Here is a 24,363-nt window from a genome sequence, read left to right on the forward strand (position 1 = left end):
ATCTCTATGAAATAATGTTCTAATTAATCTTGTTTATTAAATAAGCCTGTTTAACAGTTCTTTTATTAAAGTCTAATATAGAAAAGAAAAACCTATGACTGGTCATATTGAGAACCAGATAAAATGACTGCATATATCTTGTGACCCATGAATTTGTGGAACTAGAGAAAGACAGTTCACTTATCTCAGTCACTAATTTCTCCTTTAGTGCTTTGTCACATTGTCTGAATGTCTTAAAATACTCTATGCTAATTTGTTTTTTTGTGAAGTTCATCCATAATATTGTAGCCAAATTCAACAATCAATTTGTATATATTAAGCTTCCACATAATGCAAGCAAGAAGAATATCCAACTAATATGCCAGTCATTTTGTTAGTGTAGACTTTGGAGTCTTTAATGTTGGTTATTGCTCCAGGGAGACCATAGTTCTTACACTGAAGTTATAATCAGTACTTAATCTCAAATAATCCAAATGTAAACAGGCAGACATAGTAACAGGAAAATAGACACTTCTTTAATTTTGCAGTGAATGGTGTTGTTGAGAAGTTAACTGGAGTTTCTTCTCCATTTTTTACATTTCATCATATTTTCATGATTTCATCTCCATTTCTACTCCATTCTAATAATGCATATACTATATACTCACACAGTTCTCAAGTGTTAATTGAAAAGGAGTATTACAATTGTAGCTACAAAATATGTAACCATCAGCCATTCAAACTTTAAATTTTTATATTGGAAAATAAACACAATACATTATATCCCACAGTTAAAGTACAACACTTCCACCATCCCCCAAGCAAATTGATTAAAAATATTTAAAATATCTCCTGTAGAGGAGACACATGGTATTTATAAAAAAGCCTAAAATACAAATGTAGAGGTTAATTAACATCAGACTGAGCCAGATTTCCAGCAAAGCACCTTTGAGTTAACGGTGCAGCCTACCATTATCCTTTCCCTCCAGTCCTGCATCTTCTAATTATGTAGCATACTCAGTTTTGCAATGATTGCCAATAATTTGGCTCAGAGCCACAAATGATTTATTCAAAAAACAATTATAATCCACATCTTCGTAGTTACCTAACCTCTGATGTATTTATAGTGTCAGTATAATTCCTGCTTATTAAAGAGGCACTTGTCTTAAGGCCAACTTCCCATTTCATGTTCAGGGTTATAACTGGAACTATATTGTGTATTTAATTACAGTAAAGCTTTATGCATTTCACATGCTTAAAATATCCATTAATTTAAATTGTGCAAACTTAATGTTTTTGGCAAACGTGCAGATGGCAGGTCAAATACATCTACAATGGAAGACAATCACAGGTTCGATTTAGGCAGCCAACAACTGCAAAACCCACATTTACCCGAAGTGTTTCTCAATAAAATTATGTATTCTGGTTCTACAATAAAACAAACACTTGATAGACATCAACCAATAAAAAAACTGAGGAAAAGAAGACTTTACTTGACAAAGCTAGCATTTGTAACGCTTGTTTTTAATATGTGCAGCAAGATTAAAGAATGGTGACAACTCATAAACTAATGGCATTTCAATTAATTTTCAGCCCAATATTAAAAGTATGGTTAGTGGAAAGGCAAGCCTAGTTCTACTCATCTTTGTGAAACAGTCACATCTAGTTTATAATTGGTGTCCGTTTTCATTGAAAAGCTTCATTTTCACCAACATTCCTCGATTCTCCATGCTTCAAAACAAAGAAATCCTCTGGTTTCAATCCATATCTTTCTCGAGCTTCCTCAAGTTTCCTTCGAGGTTCCAAGTAGTACTGGAATTGAAATAATAGTTTAATAATGCATACTAATGCACACAAAGGAAAATATAAATATGACAATACTAATGGTAATAAATAATTTATCATTTCAGTATCATTTCTAAACTGCCACCTTAAAGTTATACATTTCATTCATTAACATTTTATTTTTGCTCTTTTATTGTTCATATTTAAGATCCACTCCATGCCCTACTTGAGAGATCAAGAAGTGATTTTCCCCATAAGTAATAAGAAGGTATGAAGAGCAAGCTAGTGTAATTGGATTGCTATTTTTCCCTTTCTAAATCATTGCTAACACTTTCACACTCAAACTACGTTCATGCCAATGTTAGCAATTGGTCATGAGAGATGCTGTTCTTCCATTTTGTGGTTGGATATACTGGAACACCAGTTGCACACATCATTATTTGCCCTTACATGATCCTTTAGAACCAAATTATTTGAATTGTTTGTGAAATCAGAAAATTATATATTACATTCTACAAGTGTTTTCTGAAGATACAGCAACTTAAACTGAACAAGTCGCAAAAATGAAATAGGACTCGAAATGAACGACTATTTGGCATCCACTTATGTTGATGCAAGCAATATGCCAGCCTCTGGCTCCTACTCATTACCATGATTTGAGAGTGGACCCATGCTGTTGAGTGGCTGCACACCTCAGCAGGGGTCCAACATAGCAAGGGCCAGCATGCGTTAAAGCTAGCTACAATGAATAACGTCTGCCTGCATCTCTTAAAGCAGAAGTTCATTGTGGCTGAAGCAGGTAGTGAAAGTCCAAATGCAAATCATGCTGAGGTACAAAATAACTGAATAATAACAATTCGTGCAAGAAAGAATTCCAATATTTTCAGAATTTGCACTGGAGGTCTTAATGATGATGTAAAGGAGAAGGGATATATGCACAGGAGGCTGTCCAGATAGCTGCTGAGAAGTCAGTAGAATTTGACAGCTGCAACAGTCAACGCCAAATAATCAAGCCCTAAGTACATGAGTGCTGTGTTGCAAAAAAATTCAGTGACCTCAGACAAACGATTAAGTGAATTAATCTTCAAATATCATAGCCCACCAACTACAAGCCTCAAGTAATGCACAATGATCCCTATCATTTATCAAATCCCCAATCAGTATTCTGACCTAAAATTCATAGCTACATCTGCATTGCTGCAGCAAGCCTTATACCTTTATCTCTCAACTATAATACTGACAGCTACATCAGCCAAACAGATTGTACCATATTAACTATAAACTTTCCATTTATAACAGCTGCTATGCAAGTTTAGACTGTTGCTTTCAGGGCTACAAATCCCATTGTTTAATATCATCTCCACACACTACTTGAGAGGGAACATAGAGCAAGCTGAAGTAACTGGATTGCTGACTATTCTTTCCAAGTTGTTTCAAAGATACTTTCACTTTAACTACCTTGACACCGATATTGGCAATTGGTCATATAGGAAATTAGTTTAATTGATCTGGGAGGTCATGCCAAATGAAGCTGGTTAAACTTTGAGGAGATGACCAAGCATGTAGATGAGGGTCATGCAGTGGTATAATTGATACGGATTTCAGCCAGGCCTTTGACAAGGTACGCATGAGAGATAATAAAAAAAGTTAATAATACATGGAAACTGGGCTAAGTTAGCAACTTAGATCCAAAATTGACTTCGCGGCAGGAAACAGAGGGTGGTGGTATAAGTCTATTTGTGTGACTGGACGCCAATAACCAGTGACTTAATTAGGGATCAGTACTGGATCCCATATTGTTTGTGATATAGATGAACAACATAGATGAGAATGTGGGACAGATGATAAGTAACTTTGCGGATGACACAAAGATTGGCTGAGTGCTTGACAGTGAGGAAGGTGGTCTTGGGTTACAGGAGAATGCAAATGAATTAGTCAGATGGGCAAAAGAAATTTAATCCAGATAATGATAGAATCCTGACAGTGTGGAAGCAAGCCATTTGGCCCATCAAGTCCAAACTGATCCACTGAAGAGTATCCCACCCAGATCCACCCCCCTACCTCATCCCTGTAACCCTGCATTTCCCATGGCTAAGCCGCCTAGCCTGCACATCCCTTAACACTGGCCAATTTAGCATGGCCAGTCTACCGAACCTGCGCATCTTTCAGCTGTGGGAGAAATTGGAGCACATGGAGGAAACCCAGGAAACAGGGAGAATGTGCGAACTTCACTCACACACACACACTCACTCACCAGAGTGGAATCAAACAAGGTCCGTAACGCTGTGAGGCAGCAGTGCTACACTGAGCCACCTTGATAACTGAGAAGTAATGCACTTTGGAAGAAGTAACAAGACAAGGGAGTATTCAATGAATGATAGGAACTGGGAAGTTTTGAGGAACAAGGGGATCTTGGGGTGCTTTTTCACAAATCCCTGAAAGCAACAGACAGATTACCAGGGTACTTAAAAAGGCATACCAGGACACATCCTTTTATCAGTCACGGCATAGATTATAAGAGAAGGGAGGTCATGTTGGAGCTACGTAGAACTTTGGCCACAGCTGGAGTATTGTGCGCGGTTCTGGTCACCACAGTACAGGAAGAATGTGATTGCACTGAAGAGGGTGCAGAGAAGAATCATCAGGCTGGCTGGAACGTTTTAGCTATGAAGAGAGGCTGGATTTGCTCAAGTTGTTTTCTTTTGAGCAGAGAGGGGTGGGGGGAATCTGATAGAGGTGCGTCAGATTATAAGGGGCATGAACAAATGGATATAAAGCAGCTGTTTCCTTGCTTGAAGGATGAGTAACAAGGGAGCACACTTTTAAAAGGTGGAAAGCAGTTGGTTTAAAGGGGATTTGAGGAAAGTGTTTTTCACCCAGAGGGTGATGGGGTTCTGGAATGCATGCTTGGGAGGGTAGATGAGATGGGCAACCTCACAACCATTAAAAAGTGCTTAGATGCGCACTTGAAAAGTAATAGCTTTTAAGCTCTGGGCCTAGTGCTAAAAAGTGGGACTAAAGTAGATTTAGCATTGTTTTGGAGATACAGACATGATAGACCAAAGGCTCTTCGTGTACTGTATGATTGTGTCATTTTGTGGTATAATATATTAGTACGATATATACAACCTGGCTTATCATTTGGCTCTACATCACACTTTAGAACCAAATTATATGAATTGTTTGTGAAATAAGAAAATGATATTTTACACTTTACAAGAACTTTGAGGACACAAAATCTTAAATTGAACAGCTTCCAAAATTGCACTGGGGCTTACTATGCATGAAAATTTGGCATTCATTCACTTTGATGCAAGAAGCCTAGCATTCATCCTGTCACCACTGCTATTCTGCCATTGCTCTTGCTGTGGGGCCAGTAAGCCAGCACATACTGCTGTCAGGCTTGCAGATATAAGTGCAGTCCAAAGGCTGGTCTTCTTGGCCCAGAGTTGCTTGAGTTTTTCCAATGCTATTTTTAAACTTTGCTCATGGCATGAGAGTGTCACTAGCTGGGCCATCATTTATTGCCCTCCCTAAGTATTTTTGAGAAGTTGAAGACAGGTGGTTTAAAAGGGACTGCCTTCTTGAATTACTGTAGTCCATGTGGTTTAAGTACTCCTATAGTTTGGTTAGAGAGGAAGATCTGAGAGTTTAACACAGCAATAGTGAAGAAACAGTGATATAGTTCAGAGTTAGTATGGTGTTTGGCTTCGATGGAAGTTTGCACACAGGATGTTCTCATGTATCTACTACGTCTATCCTTCTAGGTGGTAAATGTCATGGGTTTGGACATTACTGTCTAAAGAGCCTTAGTGATTTGTTACAGTGCATCTTGTAGATGATACACACTGTAACTATTGTCCATTCATGGGACAGAGAGTGAAAATTGAAGGTTTTAGACAGGGTAATCTTCAGTCCTTTCCAGATTTCTGCCATTTATAAGAATAATCCCTTGTAAGCCCTTCCCAACTGCATTACCCCATTTTCTCAAGTTGAATTCCATTTTCCACTGCTCTATGCATTTGACCAGATCCTTGATATCTTCTACATTTCACAGCTTTCCTCCTTACTCTTTACCAGCTGTCATGTGAAATTCTTGATCATACTCCTGACATTTAAGTACAAATCATTAAGATACACCCCAGCACCAAGCCTCTGCGGAATCCCACTGGAAACAGAATTGCAGTCACAGAAATATTCCTCTACCCTCACAATGCTGACTTCCAGCAGAGTTGGGAGATAGCTGTTAGAAACAGATAAATTTATGGATTATGAGAACTGGAAGATTTGAACTATTTCTATGCCGCAAGAGGGTAACCACGTGAATTCCTGGAAAATGTCAAGAGTCAAGGAGTATTGTAGGTTATTTGCTATTCAATGGAAAAGCAAATAACTTTTGAAAAAAAAAATAGACAATCCAAAGCTTTAAAAAGGCAGCTAAGGAATCTTTAATGACCTTAACTGCTAGACACTTAGGAGGAGTATTGGAACAGGGCTGTTAATGAAATTACCTAGCAACAGCATCTGAACTTTGATTTTTGTTTTGCCACTTAAATGGGAGCTGGAAAAGGACTTCCAAGATGGAAATAACAAATTATGACACTTCTGAGAAGTGGGAGTTGAAAGAAAACTGCCAGTTGCTGGGGAGGTTTGAAAGGAAATGAGTTCTTTCTCAATGAAATGTGGATGAATCCTGAAAGTTACAAATAAGAATTTCTAAATATTTCTAGCTGAATCTCAAATCTGGTCTGAAGATCTTCCATCATCATGTTGCTGATCAATAGCAATTGGAACATTTCAACAGGAAAGCAAAGGAATTGTGACATATCAACATCCTATTCGAATTCAAACCCCTAGTGGTCTTGACAATCATAATATCTCTGCAGAGCAATCTCATCTTGTAATGTCTGTATATGAATATGCATGTTTATGATAAAGTAGAATATAGTGCAATCCAGCACATGAGCCGAGTTGGTAACCAGTTTTGCTCCTTCTTATTAAAAGGCAAAATACATATTTCAAACTGTTATTTTTGGATTTATTGAAAACAACTTGGTGAAAGTCTCTTTTGTTCTAGATAACAGTAATAAAAGAGAAACAAATCAATTATTTTGATGATTAAATAAGATATTTACATTTTTGCAGTAGCAGAGCTTAATTTCCAGTGAACTACTCTAGGCAGAATCCTAACATGGCCTTTCAAAATTATGTCCGTGCTAAGATAATTGTAGTGCCCAAAAAGAGGACATTATCAATCCAAATTTTATGCTGATTAACTCTAACTAATTCTCAATTATTGCATTTTAAGACACAAAATTTGACCTAAACCAAATTATTGTTGCATTATTTAAGATAAAGACAAGTTCACATCACATAATGAGATAGAATGAGACACCCAATAACTGAATCCAGAAACTGGTCAAAAAGCTGTATATTGTGTTATGGGACTTAATAATCTACTGTGAAGAGAAAAACTTCCTTTACAATCTCATTTCCCGTACTCGAAAATCCCAAGAAGCTTTCAGTGGCCAACCTTTCTGCATCACAGACCTCCTGGATCTTAGACATAAGACAATAAGATGTTGGAGTAGAGCAAGCTTTGAATAATATTGAAATATACCCAGGACATAAGTGAAAATGATCTACTAAAATTACTCCATCCAAATTTTTATTCAATCTTACAGGAAAAACTTTAGTCTTCACTCAGTGTCTTTCAGCCTCACCTCAATTAAGATTTTTTTTAAATGGAAAGGATCAATCTTTTCCCCCTTGGACTACAAGTAAGTAATTTAAGATACTCTGCCAGAATTCCGTTTGTGGATTATGAAATAATTGATTAGAATTTATTTTCTCCCTAAAATACTTACAAACCTCTGTTCTAAATGAAATCTTATAGCAGGAATATGTTGCAGCCAACACAAGCCTAAAAAGGCATTTTTTTCAAAATAGCACTGTTGATCATTCTTTGCTTCAAGCCAAAATAATCACTTCTAGATATATGCAAATCTAATAATTACAGTCTAATTACAACATACTCAATATGAAGCAAACTATAGGTCTTAAAATAGTCCTGTGAAAACATATAGTAAGGTATGAGTTGGAGATTTCTTGAAATTGTTATTTATGAAGTGGTAGTAACCATAAATTAGGTCCTGGACCAAAATCTGTAATATATTCACATCATAGTTTTTAAAAAAATGCATGTTTCCAGTTTATTTATTTACTGCAATATAACTTTCTTTTGAAACTGTATTAAAAATGTACTTCATTGCACTGTGCCTCACAGTTGTGGAATTCTTGCAGTACTCACCAAAAGGAAATATAAAAGCCCCTTCTCCTCTAGGACACAATTACAATCTGATATAGATGAAGTGGGGCTTGTCGTGGTGGTTAATTCTTTCCTCCCTCTTCCCATTTAAACAAACTAAAATCACAAAATCACCATTTAGGTTGCTGAAAGAAAGCGTTGATAATGGCCATGTGAGGGAAAATAGAAGTTTAAGATCTTGGTGAGCAATAGGATCAAAATCTCCTTAGCCAATATAATGTTTGCAAGAAGAAACAACAAAGAAGAAAACCAAATGAATTAAGAGACAAAATGAACAGAGAAAGAGAAATGAAAGAATTAGATCAATAACAAAAAATTAGACTGATGAAAAATAATAAGAAACAATTACATTTTAAAACTTTATCAATATTTTATCACCCATAGGAATGAAATTCTACAGTTTAAATTATACCTTATCTGGACTGCTAAGTTAGAATCATTGCAAGAAGATAAATCCCTTAAAAAAAAGCTACTTCTGTTGCTAGGAAGTAACCAGTTTTCTTGTACAATGATAAATTGCAATAAATGAGCAAATACAGCAACTTCCTGAAACTCATTTATGAGCCCAATTTTACCCTATGCAAGTGAATAGTTTTCAAGTGATTAAAATTCTTGGCCATGGGGAGGCTGAGTGAGCTGTCATTTTCACGCTAATTCGTGGAATGGCCGAAATCATCCAGTGCCTTGCAGCAATTCACATTTCCCTTCAGTGTCATCATTCCCTGCTGGATCATTTGTACATTGATAATCATATATGTATCGGACAGAAAATCTTTCAAATATCACATTTAGCTTGTACTACTCAACATTAAACACTGGAGTAGCAACCATCTGGTATAATGATATATTTCTAATACTAAAGATAGAATTCCAAGACATAATAGCTTTTGGAAATCACAAATCAAAGTACCCACAGGTCACAAGAATAAAATGCTCTCACTGGGTGATCACTAATGTTTTGTGATCACTCTCAGACGGTCAGTGAATTTTAAATATGACTAGAAGATGCAATCAAGTTCTTACTCTACTGTTTATCATTTAATATTTATATTCAAATAAAAAAAGCCGAGTACTAATGTTCCAACCAAAATACAACACAGAAAAGAAAAATCAATGACCATTTTGTTATTTCGAAACATTGTTTTTTTTTAATTTTATTATGTTAGAAATATATTGATTGTATCACACCCCTAGTGTTTAGAGTTTTTGAAAAGATTTGTAGCCCAGGTTGTGGATGGGCTCATAGATTCGTTTGCTGAGATGGTTTAGTTTTCTGCAGATGTTTTGTCACCTCACTAGGTGACATAATCAATGTGTCTTTGATAAAGTGTTGGTGGTCTATCCATCCTGGTATTTGTGTCTCTGTTTTTTGGTACTTCTGGTTCTGTATCTGAATATATATCGAGTCAAGTTCAATGTGTTTATTGATGGAGTTCCAGTTGGAGTGCCAAGCTTCAAGGAATTCTCTCACGTGGCTCTCTTTTGCCTGTACTATGATGGCTACATTGTCCCAGTTGAATTTGTGTCCTTGTTGTCTGTATGGTCAGAAATGAGAGAGTACTAGTCATGTCTGTCAGTGGCAAATTGTGTACGTGCACTGATATGGTCAGTTTTCTTCTCATTTGTTATATGTAAATTTTATTTTCATAGTCCATGCAGGGTATCTCGTAAATAATGTTAGTCCTGCTGGATGTTGGTGTCGGATCTCTAACCTTTGTGAGGAGCTGGTGTAGGTGTTTGCCGGTTTGTGGGCCACTAAGATTCTTAGGGGTCTGAGTAGTTGGGTAGTCATTTCTGATATTTCTTTGACGGACATTATGGTCAATGTCATGTCTGGTTATGTAGTGTTTTCCTCTTTATGTTTGTTGTGTAATTATCAGAGGATACTGCTCTTGGGTTACCTGTTTTGTTTAAATCCTTTGAATAGGTATTCCTGATCTTCCTTCTGGAGTTCTGGGTTGCTGCATGTGTCCTTGCTCCGTTAAGTAGTGTTCTAATGCAGCTTTGTTTGTGGGTGCTGGGCTAGTTGCTACTAAAGTTCAGTATCTGGTCTGTATGGGTGTTCTTCCTGTACACTCTGGTCTGGAGTTCCTCGGTAGGCGTGCGTTCCACTAATACAACCAGGAAGGGGAGTCTGCTGTTGTTTTCCTCTTCTTTAATGAACTTTATCCCAGTGAGGATGTTATTGACATTGTGGTGGGTTCTTCTAGTTGTATACGTTTAGTGATGACAAATGTCACGGTAATCCTGCTGTTGAGTTGTGGGGTTGGGTTTAAATCGCCACCTGTAGTAAGTGGCTGTGTAGTTTGTTTACTTTCTCCATATACAGGTCTGTTTAGTATTACCGTCATCCTTCCTTTGTACACTAGTAGTATAACTATGTTCTCATCCCTTTTGAGTTTCTCCAGTGCTTTCCTTTCTTCAGTGGCGAATGTGTTCCAGTTTCCTTTTCTGCTAAGAGTTGGAGCTATTGTCTGTCTGATAGTCTGTCGTGTTTCTTCATCCAGTCAGTTTTTTAGTGTGGCTTCTAGTGCTGCTAGGAAGTCGATTTTTCTGGCATCTTTGTAGTTAAAGTTTAGCCTGCGAACCAGGACGGACTTCTCGGAGACTGTGAGTGGTCTGTCCGAGGTTCTTTACCCATGTCTCTGTATTGTATGTATGGTTACTGTGGGCGAGTTTTGATAGTTTCCCCTGTATTGTTTGTCTTTTCCTAGTTCTGGTCCTGTGTTGTTGTATGGTGATGACTTGATCTAATGCAGTTGTCCATTCCTGGTCAGCAGTGTTAGAGTACAGACCTTTTTGGCATGCAATTTCCCATTCATATTTGTGGAGATGGTTGTGGGCATCGGTGATCCTAACCCTTAGCTTTTTGCAGCCGTTCTGTTCTGCGGTTCTTCTTGGGTGGTTTGTATTTTAACCTTGGTGGCAGTACCTGTTTCTTAAAGCATTCATGTAGGAAGTACAGTTGTTCTCGGGTTGCATTCAGGCAGATGGCATTTGTCTCCCATCATCGGGCTAGTTTGAGGGTGTTGGGTCCATAGGTGTTTAAAGTTTTTGAAAAGATTTGTAGCTTGGGTTGTGGATGAGGTTGTAGATTTGTTCACCAAGCTGGTGTGGTTTTCTGCAGACTTTTCATCACCTCGCTAAATGACATCATTAGTGCGTCTTTGACAAAGTGTTGATGGCCTATCCCGCCTAGTATTTGTGCGTCTTTGTTTTTTAGTACTTCCAGTTCTCACATTAAAAGTGATACAATCCTTACAGTGTGGAAGCAAGACATTCAGCCCATCAAGTCCACACCAAACCTCCGAAAAGCATCCCAGCCTGATCTAACCCCTAACCTATCCTAGGTGTGTAACTCTGCATTTCCCATGGCTAATCCATCTAGCCTGCACACCTCTAGACGCTATGGGCAATTTACCATGGCCAGTCCACCCCACCTGCACAATTTTGGACGGAGAGGAAATCAGAGCACCCGGAGGAAATCCACACAGACACAGGGAGAATGTGCAAGCTTAACACAGACAGTCCCCCAAGGGTAGAATTGAACTTAGGTCCCTGATACTGTGAAGCTCCAGTGCCAAAACCGAAGGGTTGATCTTTGGATCAGGAGACACCACAATTGAGCCTGATTCAATCTTGACAATTATACACACAGCCACATATTCCACCAGCACCCAATGAAACGTGAATAGGAACAAGATTATGTCCGAGTTTCCCTCCCTCTCCAATGGGCCAGATGCCAACTGTTTCACTGTTCAGTCTGTAAGGGGCACCTGCTCATTGGCTAAAAAGCACTAAGCCAGAGTTTTCTTCTGTAAATTTAACATATTTGAAAAACATTGGACTGGATTTCTCCCTGTGAGCCCCAGTGAACGTTCTCTCACAATTTTATGCAGCTCACCTCATTATGTATGTACCATGCCTCTATAGAGTACCGCTCGCATTACTGTGGTCACAAACAGAGGTACTCGCCATTGTTGGGAACACAGAACATGACACCAAATGAAACTAATCCCTTCTGCCTGCCATTGGTCCATGTGATTACAAAATCTTGGCAAAGGTCATCGCCAACCAGGTCAGGTCTGCTCTGGGATCGGTGAATCACCCTGACCAAACCTGTGCTGTACCGGGCAGGAGGATCGCTGAGAGTCTCGCATTCCTCAGGGATACGATTGCCTACGTGCAGGACAGGGGGTTGGACACCTGTCTCATCACCCAGGACCAGGAGAAAGCCGTTGACAGGATATCACACACGTATGGAGAGATGTTCTCCCCAAAATGGACTTTCGGGAGGGAATCTGTAATTGGATCAGACTGCTCTACACCAATATTGTCAGGGCAGTCTCAGTCAATGGGTGGGAATCAATTAGCTTCCCAGTCAGATCTGGAGTCAGGCAGGACTGCCATCTCTCTCCTGCCTTGTTTATGTGCTGCATTGAGCCATTTGCCAAGTCCATCAGGAAGGATGCGAGCCTGAGAGGGGTGACTATTCCTGGCAACAGGGGCCTGCAGGTAAAGGCCTCCTTGTATGTGGATGATGTTGCCGTTTTCTGCTTGGATCCACTGTCCATGCACAGACTCACGTGCATGTGTGACCAGTTCAACGGGCCTTGGGAGCAAAGGTCAACCAAAGCCAGAGCGAGGCCATGCTCTTTGGGAACTGGGCCGACCAATCCTTCATCCCCTTCACTGGGAACAGAAAGGGACCTTGGCCTTTTGAGCAACAACAATTTTATAGTCAATGAACGATCACTGCACCCTGCTTGTATGTACTGGAATCTGACTAGCCTTATCCTTGAAGTGAGTTTGGAGCATGGCAGTTTCTATGGCACCTGATACAGACTTCTAAGATGTGATACTGATAATCACAATGGCTCATTTAAGAGAATGGAAACCTTTCTGTTAATGAAGTTAGCCGCATTATATGGCGCTCTCCCATGATGTGTGTATAGTCTACAGCACCTGACTCCTGGAGTAAGCTAGCTCTGCCCCGCCTCAGGAATAATGATTACTTTGTAAGAGGTTTGAAGTTGAAAGTTCTTTGTGAGCAATGTAACTTCATTTGTTTAGTTCCTAGATTCAGGCTTTATGATTATTCCTGCAAAATAATTGATGTTTTATTGACATATAATGTCCAATTAATTCTTTGTTCCCTTCAATTAGATTAATACTACTTTTTGTGTCCAATTCTGGCTTCTTGATCCAGAAAATGACAAATTAAAACTATAAAAACATGTTGATGACAAGACTCTTACAGACAAATGTGGTTGACAGAAGACAATGGTTGCTGCCTAGGTATACACCAAGAGCTTAGGCTACTCAGCACATACTTTGAAACAATCAGATTCCAGACAAGAATTTCAATGAGGAAAAAGTGAGGATTGCAGATGCTGGAGATCAGAGCTTAAAAATGTGTTGCTGGAAAAGCGCAGCAGGTCAGGCAGCAAAGGAACAGGAGAATCGACGTTTCGGGCATAAGCCCTTCTTCAGGAATGAGGAAGGTGTGCAAAGCCAGCTAAGATAAAAGATAGGGAGGAGGGACGTTGGGAATACAATAGGTGGAAGGAGGTTAAGGTGAGGGTGATAGGCCGGAGAGGAGGTGGGGACGGAGAGGTCGGGAAGAAGATTGCAGGTCAAGAAGGCAGTGCTGAGTCTGAGGGTTGGGACTTAGAAAAGGTGGGGGAGGGGGAAAATGAGAAAGCTGGAGAAATCTGCATTCATCCCTTGTGGTTGGAGGGTTCCTAGGTGGAAGATGAGACGCGCTTCCTCCAGGCGTCGTGTTGCCATGGTCTGGCGATGGAGGAGGCCAAGGACCTATATGTCCTTGGCGGAGTGGGAGGGGGAGTTAAAGTGTTCAGCCACGGGGCGGTTGGTTGGCTGGTGCGGGTGTCCCAGAGGTGTTCTCTGAAACATTCCGCAAGTAGGCGGCCTGTCTCCCCAATGTATAGGAGACCACATCGTGTGCAGTGGATGCAGTAAATGGTGTGTGTGGAGGTGCAGGTGAATTTCTGACGGATATGGAAGGATCCCTTGGGGCCTTGGAGGGAAGTGGGGGGGGGGGGGGGGGGGGGGTGGAGGGGGAGGGGAGGGAGGTGTGGCCGCAAGTTTTGCATTTCTTGCGGTTGCAGGGGAAGGTGCCGGGAGTGGAGGTTGGGTTGGTGGGGGGTGTGGATCTGACAAGGGAGTCATGGAGGGAGTGGTCTTTCCGGAATGCTGATAGGGGTGGGGAGGGAAATATATCCTTGGTGGTGGGGTCTGTTTGGAGGTGGCGGAAATGACAAAGGGTGATGCAATGTATCTGGAGGTTGGTGGGGTGGTAGGTCAGGACCAGTGGGGTTCTGTCCTGGTGGCGATTGGAGGGGCGGGGTTCGAGGGCGGGGGAGCGGGAAATGGAGGAGATGCGGTAGAGAGCATAGTGGGAAGTCGAGGAGAGACTACCTTTGCTAAATGTCAGCTTGAGGGATAAAAAAAAATTCAAAAAACCACCACTTCTTCAGATACAATGAAAATGCACTCAGTAAACCATTTATTAATTTCCAGTGGAAAGCCATTTTTTTTGGTATATATTTCAAAGTCTCTCAATTTGTCAATCTTTGCATGCTAACATTTTCACTACCATGATAAGGATATCATCTAACTTTAATCTCTACCTTTTCACCAATGTCTCCTTTGAATACTGTTTGGAGGTGTGTATTAAATACATCCCACATCACCTTGGGCTTTGGGTGTACTGGTGGTGAAGGGTGATGGTAGAAATCAGAATCCAACACCAACAACTACATTTCAGGAATACTGCGGCATGGTGGCTCAGTGGTTAGCACTGCTGCCTCACAGCGCTAGAGACCCAGGTTCAATTCCAGCCTTGGGTGACTGTCTGTGTGGAGTTTGTGCACACTTCCTGTGTCTGCGTGGGTTTCCTCCAGGTGCTATGGTTTTCTCCCACAGTCCAAACAAGTGCAGGTTTGATGCTAAATTGCCCATAGTGTACAGGGATGTGTAGGTTATGTGCATTAGTCAGGGAAAATATAGAGTAATGGAGGTGGGGGTGGGAGTAGTGGTAGGGGAATGTATCTGGGTGGGTTACTCTTTGGAGGGTCAGTGTGGACTTGTTGGGCCAAATGGCCTGTTTCCACACTGTAGGGATTCTATGATAGACTGTACAGTGTATCAAGGCATCCTGAGGATGTGAAAGGTGGAAATGTAAATGCAAGTCTTTCATTCTTGATGCCTTTGTGAAGAAATAATGTTTTGTGCTGGCTTCCAGGGCTGAAAATGAATTTGTAATTTTGACGTTAGGTTATGGGATGCAAGGCCAATTTAAATCTTAGCTCTGTCACCAGACAATGGCAGAGACTAAAAGTCAGGCTTCTCTCTACAGAAAGTAAATTGGTGATCATCATCAAACTCATACTCTACCAGAATGATTCTCAAACTTTTTGCCTTCTTTGAGGCTTGAAAACTGTTACAACTCTTTGGTGGGCTTTGAGAGTGTAATGGGAGATAACATCTACAAGACTTGGGTGGGACGGATTACTGCCGCAAAGCTTACAATCCCAAAACTTCGGCTCCCAACTTGACCTGGGAGTCCCAAACCCTATTTTGGGAAGCCCTGATCTACCACGTTTCCCAGCACTGTTGGACTGGTTACACAATCAAGCAACTTCTTACGGAAAATTAAAACTAAGGAACAAAACACAAATTCATTTTAAAAGAAACTTCATAACCAAGATAGAGATTATATTTAGCCATTTCCCAACGATACAGTGTGGGTAGTGTTGTCACTGGTTTTGATCATATCAAAGATTCATTACAGTCTGTATCTAATGGCAAAAGAGAAATTAAGGAAATTAAATTGTTTGACAGAAACTGGAAGACTGAGAGCAGGGGCTCACAAAGCAATACGTTGTCTGCATTAGGCGAGACTGACAAGTTATCAGCAAAACAAGCAGATTGGAGATGCATTTTGATGTGTGGTAAGAGGAAGCTCAAATAATTAAGAATTCGGAAAAGAACTTAGGACCTAGTCAAAACAAGAAGATTCAAACTGCAGAGATTTATGCAGTCATTGGATGCTCCTCAGAAAATTAACATCAACATCCTCAGAAAATACCCTGTATTATTTAGGAAACCTTTTGCTTTGCAGGTTACATGAGAAATATAACAATTATTACTTTAAAAGTGAAGGTAAAATTGCCATAGTCTGACTAGACCATAGGGCCGTTCTCCCATGAGAGAGAGCGAGAGAGCGCGAGAGAGAGAGAGAGAGAGAGAGAGAGAGAGAGCGCGGAGAGATACTGGTGGTGGTTTAACCTGAGGCAAGAGGTTGAGGAGTATCCTTGACAGTAACATCAGCCTGTGTGGAAATTGAACCCACACTGTTGGCCTCACTCTGTATTACAAACCAGCCGTCCAGCCAACTGAGCTAATGCTTAGACAAAGCCAATAATAAAATCAGTTATAATATGCAACAGATTAACTTACTGAAACATGGCCATTAGAACTCTCAGTGACTAAGTATGATGGAATTACCGAAACCTTAGCTATGTATTGCAGCATACATTCCCTGATTCTTCCTGCAAAAATAGTTTCACTACCATTCCATAACAAACCAAATCTCCCAAAATACTTGACCTTGCAAACTATAATAAAGATGAACTTTACAAAGTCAAAATTCACTTTAGTTATTTTTAAAATACATGTGCCGTTCTCTGCAGTGTTTTAATGTTAGGGGAGTGACTTTTAAATATAGATATCTCCTGGCCAATTTTTGACTCCTTTGGGTGTGGCGGAGTCAAAGTCCATCTGGCCACCTGCTAATTAAAATAATGACATTACTCCAATTACCCTTCTCCAAAAGAAGATTCAGTTGAGCCTGAAAATGATTTAAATCCACAGGATTAAAAAGAAAGCAAAATGTTTACAAACAGACATTTTTGCAAAGACCTTAATTACTGTTTTGGAAAGTCATAAACTCATTTTAAGTAAGCAAAGTAATGGAGTAAGAATATCCTATGAATAAATATATCAATTATTCTTTTACTACACAGACTGACTTGCTTGGAATTGAAACTACAAATTATAAGAGAGGGGTAACGTGAATCTCCATACTACTTGTATTTGGCAGCCTGGTCCCAACCACTAGTGTGATTATCAAAGATGCTTTTGTTCTGTAACTTTAGTGTTGCTTCCCATCAATACTGTACTGATAACATAAACACAAATACAATCTCACGGTAGGTACCAATGTGAGACGGGAAGCATGTTGGGAGGGATTCCTAGGAAAACTAGTTTTTGATTCTGCTTTACAGCCAACTGAGGTCTTTACATTCAATGGAAACTTCCAAGAGCTGAGTTTGGCATGATCTGCCGCCATGGTCAAAAGCAGGAGCCAATTTCACTTCAACTGGCAGAAAGACCCTAGCATATTACTGCTGACAACTGCTTTGTGGGCGGCACAGTGGCACAGTGGTTAGCACTGCTGCCTCAGAGCGCCAGAGAACCAGGTTCAATTCCCGCCTCAGGCGACTGACTGTGTGGAGTTTGCACGTTCTCCCAGTGTCTGCGTGGGTTTCCTCTGGGTGCTCCGCTTTCCTCCCACAGTCCAAAGATGTGCGGGTCAGGTGAATTGGCCATGCTAAATTGCCCGTAGTGTTAGGTAAGGGGTAAATGTAGGGGTATGGGTGGGTTGCGCTTCGGCGGGTCGGTGTGGACTTGTTGGGCCGAAGGGCCTGTTTCCACACTAAGTAATCTAATCTAATGAACAGGCCAGTGACCCTCACTTTAGCCATTAAGTAGTTTAACTGGCCGCTGACTTGGTAGTTATGCTGATAAGGGTTGCGCCACTGGCAATGTAGCATAGCATTAGAAAGATGTTGGGCTCAGTGACTGAGTATGATGGAATTACCGAAACCTTAGCTATGTATTGCAGCATACATTCCCTGATTCTTCCTGCAAAAATAGTTTCACTACCATTCCATAACAAACCAAATCTCCCAAAATACTTGACCTTGCAAACTATAATAAAGATGAACTTGACAAAGTCAAAACTTACTTTAGTTATATACCTTCACCTCAATATGTTTAGACCCCTCCTGCCTCCCAGCTTGACTTTAGTGGGTGGAAAAATATCAGCTCCAAATTTAGAAATGGTGTCAATATTTTATTCTTTTGCAGCACCATTAAACATGTGCAGCAAAACTGCACTGTAACAATGTAGTCAACAGTTCAGAATTCCCAAGAAATTATTTCCATTTCTTTTTATGGGGTGTTTTTTTCTGACATTACCAACTAAGAAAGACAATCTGAGGGATGTTTTTAAGTACAGGCTCTGTGATAGGAATTTTGTTTCTAAATGAAGTGAGCATGAAGTCGCTTGGAACAAAAACAGAGTGCTGGAGAATCTCAGCAGGTCTGGCAGCAACTGTGGAGAGACGCTGCCAGACTCTGTGACTTTACTTAAAACATTAACTCTTGTTTATCTCTCAAGACTCTCCAGCACTTTCTGTTTTTGTTTCAGACCTCCAGCATCCATAGTTCTTTATATAGTTTTAAGCCGCCATTTGGGTTGTGGTAAGTCTGAGTGGAAAATCACGTAAGGGCCTGCATAAAGAATTCAGAATTAAACAGGAATAATTTCCATTAGAATTTATAACCTTGTGTTTATTTTCAAATTAAATTTTCTGCAGTCACTAATGTCCTTCACATGTGCTTGGGTCACACCAACTTTACAATACTTTCCCAGAATGATCACTGATCAAGTGTAACCTGGTCAGAGGCTGCCAGGATACTTATTCTAGAACAGGAAGTGGATAAAGGGATAGTCTCATGAAATAGACTGGTTCGAATCTCTACATTTGCAAACATTTCAATGCCACAAATGCCCCATATTCTGAACTGGAGAAGAACCCCGGTCATTTTCACCTTGATGTTGCTCAGATTGTTGGTAAAATTTTGGAATTTAGAATAGTATAAATACACTATGGCAAAAGTACCAACAATGGATAACCACCGATATGACTTTGAGAGCCTTCCATGTTTTTAATGGTACAGTTTGAAGAAAGTGTTTGAATATACTAGTCTTGGGAAATATATTTCTAAAACTTTAAAATTCATCACAGGCATGGACAGGACTAAAAGAAAGACAATGTAGACCATCTAGCTGATTCCAGTGTCTGAGAAATATCACACCTCAAGGTAGTACTCATACATCTTCATTTATCTTATTCAAATTTTTCTTGAATTTGCATATAGAATCAATTCCTAAAGCCTCTTTTAGCAGACTGTTCCTTAAATATACTACCATCTGCATGAAGTATTTAAAGCTAAACTGTCTTTAAACATTTATCTTCTGTTTGTTGAATCTGACAGTGGTAAAGGTATCAGGCCCCAAATTCTGTTTGTCTCCGAGGATTGTGCTTGTTAGTGCTGACACTGAGGCTTTTATGATTAATGAGAAGATGTCATCATTTAGCACTGTCTAGCTGGAGTCCTGATGATCTGGAATGCTACCTCATCCCACCATCCCAAACCGGTTTGCCTGCAGGCAGCTAAACTGTTCCCTGCAACCTCCATGAAAATCCTGACAGAAAAATCACAGCTGACCCCCTTCATTGGGAAAAAGTGGCCCTTAGTTTGTTTAATAAGTTATCTGCCACATGTGGGCAGCTAGCCCTGCAGTCTTACCATCATGCTTCCAGGAAAACGGGCCAGAGGCAGGATGGAGCTGGGAAACCAGCATACCAATTATCAGCACTATTTTCATCTCCATTCTGAATCCTGGCATGGGCTCAAAATGCCACCCAGAAGCTGAATTTGAAAATATACTAAATCTATGAAGCTGCATTTTAATTTACATCTTCTAACATAAAATGCTGTCAGAAAATTGGAAAATATTATCTTCAAGATTTTAGTGATGAATTGTGGTGAGGAAACAAGCATCCCAGTTGCAAATTACAGAATATATCAGAAGGAAAGATCATCTGCCAATTTGAACAGTTAATCGTCAGCCTCTTACTGGAAGACCAAAGATAAACACCAAGTCAATCTGATGCAGATACTCTCTAAACATCCCTCACTTAGTGTCATAAACGAAGGTGATCAGCGAGTGCACACATCTTCAAATGATTTGTTCTACCCACACCTCAAACCTCTTTGCTGACCCTTTAAACATTAAAAATTCTCCATCTTTTCCTCATGCACTTACTGATATGGTCAGCCTCCCATGCATCTCTTGCTATTTTCCAAATACTTCAAGCTGTAAAGCAGGCACATTTCCCAAATCAGAAATTGCTAGTAAAACTCATTATTTCCAGCTTTTATAGTTCTTTTTGTTCACATTCCCAAATACAGTGCAAAACACTAACTGACATTCTTCCCTCTTACATGTAGGAGGAAAGCAGGACTGCAGATGCTGCAGAGTTACAGATGAAAAATGTGGCCCTAGAAAAAGCACAGCAGATTAGGTAGCATGCGAGGAGCAGCAGAGTCAATGTTTCAGGCATAACCTCCATCTTGAATATAGGAGTTATCTTTACTACTTTCCAGTCCGATAAAACCTTTCCAGGATCTAGAAAACTTCAGAAACTCAACACTGGTGCATCTACTCCCTCATTAGCCACTTAAAACTTTTAAGATGCTAAGGTGAAATCCATGGTGGATCTTTTCCAGGGAATTTTCTTTATGGGAGGAATATACATATTCTCAATACTCTGAAATATCCCCTTTAAAGTTGGCCACTGTAACTCTATCGATCTATACCCTAGCCTAGTATCCCATTCACTTCAGCTAACTCGCCTATCGTGCCCATCTCATTGACTTAAAGTTTAAAATACTAGTTTCAGACCCACTGTTCTCCCTTTCAAACTGAAGGTAAAATTCAGTCATGTCATGGGTGCTGCCACCTAGAGGTGCCTTTACTCTGTAATCATTAACTAATCCTGTCACATTACACAATACCGAATCTAATATAACCACCTCGCTTTTTTCCTGGAGCAATTTTCCTGGAGCTTTCCTCCTAAATGGCCACCACCTGAACTCCACATTGTGGTGCAGTGATGTCCCTAACTCTGGGCCAGAGGACCAAGATTTAAGTCCCACCTCAGGATGTGATGGCTACAGAGATATATTGTAACACAGCCATACAAATCAGTTAAAAATAAGTCCCCCAAAAAAGTCCTAACAGCAGACAGGTGCTCAAGCCTGTTCAAAGAAGAGCACAAAGTGAAAATAAAGGTCTGTGGGCATGTCAGCATGTTTTATGGCCAAGCTGGTGGCCACTATATGTAGTTCCAGGAAGGAGGAAATGCCATCAACAAAATGCCAGTAGCACAGAAGGAATTCAGTCAGTCATGTCTACTGGCTCTTTGAAGGAGTAATTCACCAAATGCCATTCCTTTCTTTTCCCTATTATCCTTCAAAATATTTCCCTGCAGATAACTATCCAAATATTTGTTGAAAACCATGATTGAACCTGCCTCCAACACACTTTCAGGCTGTGCATTCCAGATCCTAATGACTTGATGCATAAGGTAGTTTAGGTTCTTGTTACCATCGATTCTTTTGACAATCACCTTGAAAAGATGACCTCTGGTTCTAAATCCTTCCATCAATTGGATCAATTTCTCTCTTTCTTCTCTGTCCAGATCCTTCACGATTTTGATTAACTTAATCAAATCTTCTCCCAACCTTCTCTTCTTTAAAAGGAGAATAACTTAAGTTTCTTCAATCTATCCCAAAACTGCAGTTTCACATAAATGGAATGATTCTTGTGAATCTTTTCTTCACCTTCTTTAATGCTCCCATATCCTTCCTAAAGTATCATGCTGGGAACTGGATGAAATACTATAATTGAGGTTAAACCAGTGTTTTATGTATTTTCTTCACAATGTTTTTCCTTTTAACTCTATGCTCCTATTTATAAAGTCCAGGATCCCATGTGCTTTATATACCACTGTCTCAACCTGCCTTGCTACCTTCAATGACTTGTGATTTCCCAGATCTTTTTGCTTCTACACACATAAAAATTTACCTTTTATTTTATATTGTCTCTCTCCATTCTTTCTACTAAAATTGATAACTTTACACTTCTTTGCATTAATTTTCATTGGTCACTTGTCCATTCATTCCACTAATCTGTCAGTGTCATTTTGAGCTTTAATTCTATCCTCCTCAGTTGCAGGTTTTGTGTCACCCACGCTCTTTGAAACTGTGACCTATATGCTTATTCACCAAAGTCTTGGTCACTAATAATTATCAGGTAGAGCAGGGATCCTAACAATGATCTATAGAGAACCGTTCTATAAACTGACCCCAATCAGATAAACAACCATTCATCATTACTCAGTTTCTTGTCACTCAGCCCTGCTGCTACTCCTTATTTGACCTGAAATCGGGTTAGTCCTTATTTGACCTGAAATCGGGTTAGTTAAATTGGCTGCCTGCTTCTGTTTGGCTTTCACAAGCTCTGCCAGATAACAACCTCTAGGAGCTACATCCTAATTAATGCCTTCAGGGAAACAGAAAAAAAATTACAGCAAAGTTAACTAATTTCTCTTAAACGGAAATCTTTAAAATGTTTATTCTGAAGGAAGGCTTTGGGAGCTGCTTAATATTATAAACAATGCTGAGGGAGAGAAAGATAATCAAAAGATTCCCCCAAGGTAGGGAAAGAATAAGATCTAATTAAAATATGAATGCAATCCATCGCAATGATGGTGAATATAGCAACTTGGAATGTGCTTACACAAGTAATCCTGTTTAATTCAAGAAAAAAATCTGTCCAGACTTGGTTTCAATAATAGGTAATTACAAGGGATCCACCCAGGACAGAATGAGTCAGACAATTGCAAAGGATGAATACTCAGATTCTATCTTCTCCAGATGAAGAGCTGTTTTGATGAAGAATTATCCTTTCTCTTTGGGGGATTAATTATGGATTCACATGGCCAATTTACTACTCTCAAACGAAGAGGTTACGTAAACAAATACTCAGGAAAAAGGAGATACCAATCAGGAAAATGGCAGAACTAAATTCCACTGTCCCTCAATAATTCTAAATTAACAGATTAGATTTTGCAGATGCACTGTGACCTATAAAACGTTTGATTAGAGTGAGGAATCCTGCCAAGTTATAACAAATACAATATCCTATGGACAATATATTTTACTTGCTTACAAGAATCATATATAGTCAAAGGTGATGCTTTATTAGTTCTTAGATATTTGCTTATAAGTAATATAAATACTAATGCTGATATTATTACAGAATCACGTACCATTAGCTTGTACCTTGCTACAATGTTTTGATTTCCAAAAGCTGTGTGTTTTTTTTAATGGAGAATGTGGATAAACATGAGGAGGTACGGTGCTCCACATTAAAATCCCAAATTAAATTCCTAGTACATGCTAAATTAGCTAATCACAATCTGAGCAAAGGTGGATGTCTAATAATTTGCTTCAAAATTTTCAAACTCGGCACAGGGAAGAAAAAGCAACCAGAAGTTCCATTCCTGATCATGATGCAGTCTGATTTTTTTTTTTGAGTTTTCTTTTCTCCAATCTATCCTAAATGTTTAGGCTCCATGCAGGAATATAACCTTCTGGCTATTATTTAAATGTTGTTTCTCCAATAGCTGCTGCTCTTTTTTCTACTATGAGGAGTAACAGCAGTGCAAAAGGGACAAAATCACAGGCAAAGCAATCCCCTGCATGTAAGGCGTGAGCAGAAAGTGGTTGCACCAGCTCCCAGCATATGTTCCTGCTTCCTTCCTCCCTTGTTATAGGTGTTTCTACCAGAATATTTCTAGAGCGACATGGTGATTGGGTCAGTGACCTCAGAAGGAAGGTCTCAAATTCTTTGAATTGGTAGAAACGCTACTAGGCGTCTCCTCTTTTCCCAAGTTACCTGTAACATCTATTCAGTCCTTAGTTCTTTGCATTTTCTTGAGGCTTATAATTATTTCAATAATCAATTTAAATTATTCAAATAGGTCACAGGTTGAACAAATTAAAAAGACATTGTAAACAAATCGATTCCTTAGTAGAAACAGCAAACCTAGAAAGTAGGATATAAATACCATAAATTATTCAAATGGGTCATAGTATCACCAGGTTTGTGTTGAAGTAAAAAGATCATTAGTTTACATTTTTGACTGGCTAATTGCCATGGAGCTGGTCTGTAGGGATAGAAATATATGTTTGATTTAATCTCACTGTGTGTGTTTGCAAACAGAAGCAGGCAGTCAGCATCGTGGGAACTGGGAGAAGACTGC

At 39.6% G+C, this 24,363-nt stretch overlaps 1 protein-coding gene across 9 annotated transcripts in view; it reads right to left on the reverse strand.

Annotated features, from left to right (window-relative positions):
- Positions 1 to 493: 493 nt before the first annotated feature.
- Positions 494 to 24,363, reverse strand: part of napepld (N-acyl phosphatidylethanolamine phospholipase D) — a 54,814-nt gene continuing 30,944 nt past the window's right edge. For all 9 annotated transcript variants that reach the window (XM_072562682.1, XM_072562679.1, XM_072562674.1 and 6 more), the window contains one exon: positions 494 to 1,791. In XM_072562682.1, coding sequence (XP_072418783.1) covers positions 1,666 to 1,791 — 126 coding nt within the window. In that variant the 3' untranslated portion in view covers positions 494 to 1,665. The remainder of the gene's footprint in view (positions 1,792 to 24,363) is intronic.

Source organism: Chiloscyllium punctatum, chromosome 44 (assembly GCF_047496795.1).
Source record: "Chiloscyllium punctatum isolate Juve2018m chromosome 44, sChiPun1.3, whole genome shotgun sequence".
Lineage (NCBI taxonomy): Eukaryota > Metazoa > Chordata > Chondrichthyes > Orectolobiformes > Hemiscylliidae > Chiloscyllium > Chiloscyllium punctatum.